At 52.1% G+C, this 10,220-nt stretch overlaps 1 protein-coding gene across 5 annotated transcripts in view; it reads left to right on the top strand.

Annotated features, from left to right (window-relative positions):
* The first annotated feature begins 608 nt into the window (after nt 1–608).
* The window catches only part of FBXO25 (F-box protein 25), a 29,005-nt gene continuing 19,393 nt past the window's right edge, over nt 609–10,220 (top strand). For 2 of the 5 annotated variants that reach the window (XM_070408099.1, XM_070408095.1), the window contains exons 1-3: nt 609–695; nt 1,568–1,649; nt 7,180–7,317. In XM_070408099.1, coding sequence (XP_070264200.1) covers nt 7,184–7,317 — 134 coding nt within the window. In that variant the 5' untranslated portion in view covers nt 609–695; nt 1,568–1,649; nt 7,180–7,183. Of the gene's footprint in view, nt 696–1,567; nt 1,650–6,915; nt 7,080–7,179; nt 7,318–10,220 lie in introns of all 5 variants that reach the window. The other 3 variants (XM_070408096.1, XM_070408097.1, XM_070408098.1) reach the window with 3 other exon arrangements.

Genomic DNA, 10,220 nt, shown 5'->3' with positions numbered 1-10,220 from the left:
GGACATGAGGCCAGACGGGGTAAGGCGACCGTGCGTTCACAGGGCTCGTGGGCAGCCTTTCCGGACCCAGCCTCAGCCGTCCTGCTTCCAGCTGGACTCGGCCCACTGTGACCCGCACCTGCAGCCTGACCGGGGTTCCTTCTCCTCGGGGAGATGGCCACCTTCTAGAAAGATCTGAACAATACCCTGAATTGCTTGTAAGTGCACAGCCCTTGCGCCTCAAACTACGCATGAAAAATAACCCGGCGCACAGGTCGGAAAGCGAATCTCGGTCGCACGCGCTGCTCGTGGGTTTCGGTGCTTGGGGTGGGAACCGACTAGGTGGGGAGCCCTCTGGCCGCAGTCCGGGCGCCACCGGGATCAGGTGCTGCTGCTGCGAACACCACGGGCCCTGCTCCGCTTCCCCTCGCGGTGCCCCGCGCTGGCTGGGCGGGAGGAGGGAGGAGGCCCGGGCGCGGGTGCGGCGTCTCCGCTCGGTGCAAGGACTACACTGAGGATACCCCACTGCGCATGCCCGCGCATTAGCCTCCGGACCCGGGTAGCAACACGGTCACGCGGCCCGCGTCGGCCAATCAGGATTGAGGGCGGGGCTTTCCGCAGCGACTTCCGGCAATAAACCCGGACGCGCCGCCGCCGTCAGGTGGGGTCCGCGGTGGCCGGCGCTGCAGGTGGGAGCGGGGACACTCGGCGCGCAGGTAGGGACGGGGTGCGGCCGCCCGGAGCCCGCTGCCTTCGGGGGCCCGGCCCTGGCGGTGCCGGGAGACGTCTGCGCGTGCTCGGCCGCCTCCCGTGCCCCGCCCCCTCCGCCCGGCGTCCGGCGCCGGGGGTCCCGCTCGCCGCGCCGACCTAGGGCCCGCCCCTCGCCGCCCCCCTGGGGACCCGCGCCCCGGGCGTTGAGGGCGGCCCCCACCCAGCCTCCCGCCGCCCCGGCTCCGCCCTCCGTCCCCGTCGTGAGCTCCCGCGGACGCTTCCGTCCGCCCCGCCGCCTCCCTGGGCCGCGCAGACTCGTCCCGGAACTCGGGTTCCTTTTCCTCCAACCCCGGCCGTCCCGCCCCGTCGGAAAACGCCTTTTCTTCCCCCCTTCCTGCGTCATCCTCCCCCTTTCCTCAGCGCCCGCCCCGTCCCCAGGACGCACCCAGCGGGGGTCCCTCCCGGCCGCACCCAGCGGGGGTCCCTCCCGGCCGCACCCAGCGGGGGTCCCTCCAGGGCCGCACCCAGCGGGGGTCCCTCCAGGGCCGCACCCAGCGGGGGTCCCTCCGGGCCGCACCCAGCGGGGTTCCCCTCCAGGGCCGCACCCAGCGGGGTTCCCCTCCAGGGCCGCACCCAGCGGGGGTCCCTCCCGGCCGCACCCAGCGGGGGTCCCTCCCGGCCGCACCCAGCGGGGGTCCCTCCCGGCCGCACCCAGCGGGGGTCCCTCCAGGGCCGCACCCAGCGGGGGTCCCTCCGGGGCCTCACCCAGCGGGGGGTCCCTCCGGGGCGCACCCAGCGGGGGTCCCCTCCCGGGCCAGGGCAGCGAGCAGCGCGGCCCCAGCCCTCGGGTTCAGTCCTCACGTCCCTCCCGGTCCAGGACCTGCACTTGGACCCCCATCAGCGTTTGGTCCTCGGTGAGGAGCCTTGTGAGGAGCACAGAGCGGGAGAAAGGCCGGATGGTAAGCAGGCGCCTCTGACAGCAACGAAACTTATTTTTTCAAAACCGATGATGAAAATGACACCCGAGGGGGCTCCTTTGCCAGGTTTTTGCTCCGACAGCGCCTTCACATTGCCCTGCAAGCCGCTGTCCTCGGCGGTGGGATGTGCGGCTCCTGCCCACACGCACCGCTGCTGGTGGATGCCTGACTGAGCCGCTCCTCTAACCGGAAAACAAGTAGAAAAACATGTAGTCTTGTCTTGTTTTTGTTAATCCTCCCTCACCCGAGGATATTTTTATTTTTCCCATTGATTTTTCTTCTTCTTTGAGATAGTACAGGGGGGGGGAGGGGTGGGCGGAGAGACTGACTGGTTGCCCCCTGGGCCCTGGATCAAACCTGAACCCAAGTCTGTGCTCTTGACCAGGAATTGAACCTGAGACACTTTGGTCCGAGGGCCAACGCTCTAACCCCTGAGCACACTGCCCAGGGCAGCCTTTGAAAGTGTACTGAGTTAGGTTTTCTGTCAGGTTTTCCTTGTCTTGGTGTTTTTATTTTTAAGCTAGAGGCCTGGTGGGTGCAGGACATTCATGCACTGGGGGTAGCGGGAGGGGGGGGGACAGGAAGGGGTGTCCCTCAGCCCTGCCAGTGCCCTCTGGCAGTCCAGGACCCCTTGGGGGGTGTCTGCCTTCCACGGGGAGCAGGCCTAAGCGGGCAGTCGGACATCCCCCCTAGGGGTCTTTAGCTCTGCACAGAGCAGAGGTTCTCAACCTTCCCAATGCCACAACCCTTAATACAATTCCTCATGTTGTGGTGACCCCCAACCATAACATTTTTGTTGCTACTTCATCACTGTAATGTTGCTACTGTTATGGATCGTCATGTAAATATCTGATATGCAGGATGTATTTTCATTGTTACAAATTGAACGTAATTAAAGCATAGTGATTAATCACAAAAGCAATATGTAATTATATATGTGTTTTCCAATGGTCGTAGGTGACCCCTGTGAAAGGGTCTTTCGACCCCCAAAGGGGTTGTGACCCACAGGTTGAGAACCACTGCCGTAGAGGCTCCCGCCTCTCCTGCTGCATTCACCAGCCATGAGCCCGGCTTCTGGCTGAGCTGCATTCCCAGACCACCAGGCAGCAGCTCCTGTGTTGAGTGTCTGCCCACTGGTGGTCAGTGTGTGTCATAGCAACCAGTCGTTCCGCCATTCGGTCGATTTGCATATTACCCTTTTATTATATAGGAAGGATCAGTGGTTACTTTAGCTTATTTCTGGTATATGTGTAACATAAGGTAAATGAGAAGAAAAACTCCGCAGTTCTATGACCTGTTTCATAAGGCGTTCAGGCTGTGCTGTTACAAAAATACGCATGGAGCCTGGAGTGGCAGTCCACCAGTGTAAATGCCGCTTCGCCAAGCTGTTGGCCCCCGTTTCTTCACCGACAGTTGGGAGAATTAACCTGTGAGATGAGGGTGAGAACACTGTCTGCCTTGTAGGGTGGTGGGAGGTCTCCAGGAGATCAGACAGGTAAACGGTTAGAGTAGTGCCTTACCCGGACTGAGATCTAAAAAATGTCTGCTGTTCCATTAGTTACAAAAAGTACGCTTGCTGAAGGAGAGGCATTTCCTGGTGAGTCTGACGCTCTCGTGTCAGGAATTTCCACTGCAAGCGAACTTCCTGAGGCCCTGTTCCTCGCGCCCCACCCTCTTTTCCGCCCGTGAAGTCGAGATGAAGGGGAGGTTTAGCTGAGTTTGGGCCCGTGTGCTCTCTCGCATCAGTTGGCATAAAATTGGAAATTGTACCAGCTGTTTCACAGCTGAACCCCACCCTTTCAATAGTTGCTCTTACACATTTAATTTTCAACAGTGATTTCAAGTTTTTATTTCTGCATTTTGAAAATCTCAAAGGTAATTTTAATTAAAATAAACGTATATTATAAAACTCTAGCAATTCAGGTCTGTGGCAGAACAGATACATAAATTCTCAAAAAGTGATGGGTCATCCTCATTCTAATTTATTTTATTTTGTTTTTTTTTAAATATATATTTTATTGATTTTTTTACAGAGAGGAAGGGAGAGGGATAGAGAGTTAGAAACATTGATGAGAGAGAAACATCAATCAGCTGCCTCCTGCACACCCCCTACTGGGGATGTGTTTGCAACCAAGGTACATGCCCTTGACCGGAATCGAACCTGGGACCCTTCAGTCCACAGGCCGATGCTCTGTCCACTGAGCCAAACTGGTTAGGGCTCTAATTTATTTTTTATTTCAGAGCAAAGGAGAGAGAGAGAGGCTGCCCCCAACCAGGCATGTGCCCTGACTGGGAATCGAACTGTGACCTTCTGGTTCATGGGTTGATGCTCAACCACTGAGCCACACTGGCTGGGCTCATCCTCATTCTAAAAGTTCATGATATCTACTGATTTGCAAAGTTAGATTGGAAATTTCTTTTTATAATGTATTTTTTTATTGATTTCAGAGAGGAAGTGAGAGGGAGGGAGAAACATCAATGATGACAGAGAATCATTGATTGGCTGCCTACTGCAGGCCCCACACCAGGCTTCAAGGCCACAGCCCCCAGCATGTGCCCTGACCAGGAATTGAACTGTGACCTCCTGGTTCATAGATCGACACTCAACCACTGAGCCACCCGGCTGAGCAAAAATATTTTTGGAAATTTGAGACCCACGTCTTTGAAATTGCAATTTGTGATTGTTCCCCTCCCCGACCCCATAGCTTTTATACTGTTTATAATAACTGCTATGAAGGCTGCTTTTTAGTTCACAATCTGTAGATTATATTTTAAAGTAATCCAAAGAACATATTATTGTAATTCAAAGAGCGTAACATGACAAATCTATGGAATGCACACATCTACAGTGGAACAAATATTTTCCTCTGTTAAAAAGAAAACTTCAGAAATGTGCTAATTTTATTTCCATTGTCCATGTAGCTGCATTTCACTCTTCCAACCCATGGAAATACAACTACTTAGCAGCTGAAAAATTCAGACCAACTGTGTTAATTTATGAAGAGTTTTTAAAGTAAAAATGGATTATCTGTAGCGTTTTGGTAGTTGTAAAGGAATTGAGTGTCTTACTAGGAACACCCAGCTGACTCTCCACAGTGGAAACGCTGCGTAAATGGCTTGTGAGGCCTAATGTAAGTGTCCTGAGTGTAGTGGGCATAGTCTCCAAACAGCCAAGTATATGTTTGTGTGTCATAAAGTTTAGAATATTTTGTTACCTGAGATGTCGGCAAGACGTTCCTTTTGCCTGATTAGTTGTTATTTCTGCCTCTATTTTCCCATTTGATCTATAGGTCCTGGCAAGTAATTCTTAAAACAGTTTCTGTGTATGTTGCTACATGGCTTTAAAACTTTTAATTATCCTCTATAATAAAGGGCTAATATGCAAATTGTCCCCTCGGGGGTTTGACCGACTGGGAGTTTGACTACTTACTATGATGTGCACTGACCACCAGGGGTGGCATGGAACGAGGGAAGGCCCCAGCTGGCAGCCAGCAGTGGGGGGAAGGCAGGCCCCGGCCAGCAGCTGGAAGGCCCCGATCAGCCCTGATGGCCTACCCGTGCATGAATTTCGTGCACCAGGCCTCCCATCAGAGAATAAGGTCCCAATACCTTTGATAGTCAGCATTCTCTGCTGTGGCTTCTAGTCACCAATCTTGGTTTCTCTCTAGCAACCTTCCTGTAGCTTTCTCTATTTCAGCCAACCTGTTCTGCTCAGTATTCTCACACGAGTCATGTACATTCCCATCTGCAGGTTTTTCCTGCCGCCTCTTCGGTGATTGGTGTGTTGTCTTTGCCTCTCCATTCACTGAAGGCCCCACTGAGCTTCAGGGCTGAGCTCATGTTCTGTTCTCTTCAGAGGTTTCCCAGGGGGTTGCTTTTTTCTCTGAATTTCTTTGAGTTATTCCCTCTCTACTACTCATTCAGAACCCACATTACAGAATTGCACATCCTAATATATGTAAAGAGCTAGGTGCCGTCACAACCCAACGGGTGACTGGTCACCATGAAGTGCATGGAGCACCTCTCGGTCCCGCCCCCCCGTCCCCCACCCCCTCGCCCCCCACCCCAAGCCCCTGAGCCGCTCACTATGGGGGGTGCTGGCGGTGGGGTGGGACTGGGGACTGTTGAGCGGTGGTGGCGGGCTGCTTCGCGGGGTGGCTGTGAGTTTAGCAGAGCAGTCATGGGGGGGCAGCGAGTTTCACAGAGCAGTCACAGGGTCGGGGGAGAGGGAGTTTCACGGAGCGTTCAGCAGCGAGCCTCGCGGAGCAGTCGCAGGTTTGCAGAGCGTCTTGGGGCGGGGAGCTTCACCTAGTGTTACAGGGTGGCAGAGGCCATGCGACGGAGGCCAGGCTAGGCCCAGGGACCCTAACTGCGCACGATTTCGTGCACGCTGGACCTCTAGTATGTATATATTTGTATATGTTTTAAATATATCTGCATGTATTAATATTATATTGTGTGTGTGGTTTTCTCTCTCTTTTTTTTAGTTTCTCAGCTGGATGGTGCACACTTAGGGAAGGTGCAGATAGCATAGTAATACATTTGTTCTGTGCTTACAGGTTTGTCATTGGAGTAATCCTGTATTTAGTTGGTCTGTTTAGCAATATTCTGCACAGTTGCCACCAGATTTTTCGTTTTTAATCACAGATTCTGAATCCATGGAGTGATATTGAAAGATACTTTGGTACTTTGACAGTCGAAGATGGTCATTTTTCTTTGGTGTGTTTCTTATGAGACTACATCGCAGGACTTGCCTTTTGTAGAGTCTTCTCTGGCCTGTACCTGAAGCTTTATGAAAATAAAACAGCACATGCCCTAGAGCAGCGGTTCTCAACCTGTGGGTCGCCAACCTGTGGCTTGCGACCCCTTGGGGGTCGAACGACCCTTTCACGGGGGTTGCCTAAGACCATCAGAAAACATATATAATTACATATTGTTTTTGTGATTAATCACTATGCTTTAATTATGTTCAATGTGTAACAATGAAAATACATCCTGCATATCAGATATTTACATGACGATTCATAACAGTAGTAACATTACAGTGATGAAGTAGCAACGAAAATAATTTTATGGTTGGGGGTCACCACAACATGAGGAGCTGTATTAATGGTCGCCGCATTGGGAAGGTTGAGAACCGCTGCCTTAGATGATCCTGCCAATGGCTGGGCCTGCTGGCGGCTCTCTGTGTGGGATAACGCTCCCGTCCCCGCCCCCCACCCCACCCCCACCCCCGCTGGTTCTCCAGCTGGGAGCCAGCCCCTGGTGACCTGACTGAGCAGCGTGGAGCTAGCAAACCCCCCACTCCGCATCCCAGCCTGTCACTCAGCGCTGCCGAGGCACTGCTATCGCCACCGCTTCATCCCTATGTCGAACCAGCACTTACTGCCTGTGCAGACATTTAAATATTAAGTAAGCACTTACTTTTTAAAGATTAATGAGAAGTGATCTCAGTGAAATGAAACTTGCCTATTACTCACACATTTTAAACGTGAATCAACTGTTTTTACAGAGCGATGCCGTTTCTGGGCCAGGACTGGCGATCTCCTGGATGGAGCTGGGTTAAAACAGAGGACGGCTGGAAGCGCTGTGAGCCCTGGCGGCAGGACCTGGACCGAGAGAGCGCCCAGCGCAGCGTCCCGCACGGCATGTACGCGCAGCCGGCCCGCCTGGCGCCCAGGGGTCATTTCCTCTTCCAGGCGCTGAAAGCTCTGTCACTGTCTGTCGTTTGGCTGCGAGTTGCCCTCGCCCAAGGCTGGTGGGAGGAGGTCGTTATGTAGCTCAGGTCTGAGCCAGGACATGGCCCGGTTCCCACACGTAGATGCTGCTTTGTTACCGAGCAAGGGTCACTGCCCGACACCACGGAAGCCAGTGCTACTTGGAAAGAAAAGACCTTCCATGGTGAGGCCAGCCAGCCAGGCTCCTCTCTGTCCCCCGACCGGGTCCAGGGAAGTTCAGGGGCCACGGGGCACAGGCGGTTGTGGAAGTGCTGGCGGGGCAGATTTCGGTAGGCATGTTTTTGGAATTCCATCAGAAGGCCCCTGTCTGCGGTTTTGGCTTGGTTTTTTGTGAAGGAGGGGCCTTGAGGCGCAGTGTGGGGTCCTGTCTATGAAGAGTCCGTAGCGTTGCCCGGGGATTCAGTGCCGTTCCCTGTGGGCTCTGGGACGCTGAGATGGCACAGAGGTGCAAGGCCACGTGCACTGTATCCTGCGCTGCCGAACAGGACCCTTCTAGGGTTTCCCCTTTGCGTTTAACTTATTAAATCTTCACTGCATTGTTTTTACTTACATCTCATTAACATTCAGTTTCCTGTCCGAATTTGAATATTTTATGATTTATTTTGGTTACTTGGTTCACTGGGCATAGCAGTGGAGCTCATCAGAGACCTGGGGATTATCTTCAACTCTAGTCATACCCAAGATATCCCAAGAGTGGGATTCTCTAAAAAAACACACATTTTTAAATTGTGGGTCTTCCAAGGAAAAAAGGAAAGAAACTGCATTTTTGGTTCCCTTACAAAAATGCAAAAACAGTCTCTGGTCAACACCAGGTCAGAGGATCCAGGGGCCCACTAGCCCTTGAAGTAAGAACTGTGCTCCGAGGCCTCAGCCCCGGGAGACGCTCCTGTCCCCGCTCCTTTACTTAGACACGCGCCTCTGCTGGCGGCCTTGGTGGTGTTCCCTCGGGCTGCTGGGGGATGTGCAGCTCTCAGTTACAACCTGATGGCCTTATATTTTCTTCTTCAGTGACTAGGAAGGAAAATGTGGTTAGAAAGTTGGCACCGGCGTCAGACCAGCACGCGCCCAGGGCATTTGTGTACCTGCCTGCTCAGCGGGGCTGCATCTGGACTCGGAGGTCTGTCCTGGCCGCCCTGTGTCAGTGACAAGCCAGCAGGCGCATCATCGTCCTGACCTGTGTGGCAGGAGAAGTGAGAGTTCTTCAGCAGAGATCCTGTTCCGCACAGAAGAAATGTAGATTATGTATAATGTTTAAGGGACTTCGGGCCGTGAAAGGGTGAAAAGGAATAACATAGATAAGGATGAGTAAGCGCCATTTTTACCAAAGAAAAGGCATGAAAACATTTGCTTCAGAGAAATGGCCTTGGAGCCGCCAGAGAGGACTGTGCCGAGCTGAGGGCCTGGAGAAGTCGGGCAGGGGGGGGCGGGGCCTGGCCTGCGGGCGAGGCTCCTGTGCTTGGGAGAGTGCGACAGGGCCGATGGCAGATCTTCGGTGTTTGGGATTTGCCAGGAGGCGTGTGGCCCTGGACATGACTTTGTCGGGAGGTTGGGAGTCAGTCTGCTCAGGTTCTGGTTGGAGGCTCAGAGTGGGCAGGTGGTGGGTTTCTGGACCCGCGCTGTCATTTGGAGGTTGCCCAGCCTGTTCACATCGGGTCTCTGTCCTTTGTACTTGAGGAGCTTGAGTTGTGACGTCTCCTTCATTTCTGGTTATTTGAGTCTTTTTTTCTTAGCTAAATGCTTGTCAGTTTTGTTTATGTTTTTTAAAAAACCAGCTCCTAGTTTCATTGATTTTTTTTTTTATCTCTATTTTGTTTATTTTTGCTCTGTTCTTCATTTCCTTTGTTCTTCTTTTTCTAGTTCCTTGAGGTGTGAAGTTAGGTGCTCATTTGAAAGCTTTCTTGTGTCTTGTTGAGGCTTTTATCACGGGAACCCTTTCTTAGAATTGTTTTGGCTGCAGCCTGTAAGTTTTGGTGTATTTCCATTTGCATTCGTCTCAAGGTATTTTTATAATTTCTCTTTTGATTTCCTGTTTGACTCACTGGTTGTCCAATAGCGTGTTGTGTAATCACATATTTGTGATGTTCCTGTTTTATTCTTGTAATTGGTTTCAAGTTCATAAATCATGGTCAGAAAAGGTACTTGATATGATTTCTTCTTTTTTTTAATCTTCAACCAAGGATATTTTTTCTATTGATCTTTAGAGAGAGTGGAAGGGAAGAGGAGGGAGGGGAAGATAGAGAGAGAGAGAGAGAGAGAGAGAGACAGGAACATCCATGTGAGAGAGACACCTGGATTGGCTGCCTCCAGCACTCACCCCGACTGGGGCGGGGATCACACCCGCAACCCAGGTACGTGCCCGTGCCTGGAAATCGAACCTGAGACACTTCTGTGCATGACTGATGTTTTAACTACTGAACACACTGACCAGGGCACTTGATATGATTGCAATCTTAATTTCTTAAAGACTTGTTTTGTGGCTCAACATATAATCTGTCCTGGAAAATGTTCCATGTGTGCTTGAGCAGAATGTTCTCTTGCTTTTGCATGGAAAACTCCGTATATGTAAAGTCCACCTGCGCTAACATGTCCTTTATGGCCAGTGTTCACATTGGATCAGGGACATGGCAAATCATCAGTCAGTGTCGGGTACGTTCCCAGAGTGTTTCCAGTTTGGTTTATAATCTCCCAGTTTTGTTTTGTTTTTTTTTAAAGGAAGGCACTTCTTTTTAAAAAATATATATATTTTATTGATTTTTTACAGAGAGGAAGGGAGAGGGATAGAGAGTTAGAAACATCGATGAGAGAGAAACATCGA

This window comes from Myotis yumanensis, unplaced genomic scaffold, assembly GCF_028538775.1.
Source record: "Myotis yumanensis isolate MYYU_CA2020_CCGP unplaced genomic scaffold, mMyoYum1.0.hap1 SCAF_3, whole genome shotgun sequence".
NCBI lineage: Eukaryota > Metazoa > Chordata > Mammalia > Chiroptera > Vespertilionidae > Myotis > Myotis yumanensis.
This window is presented reverse-complemented; position numbering and strand designations above follow the sequence as displayed.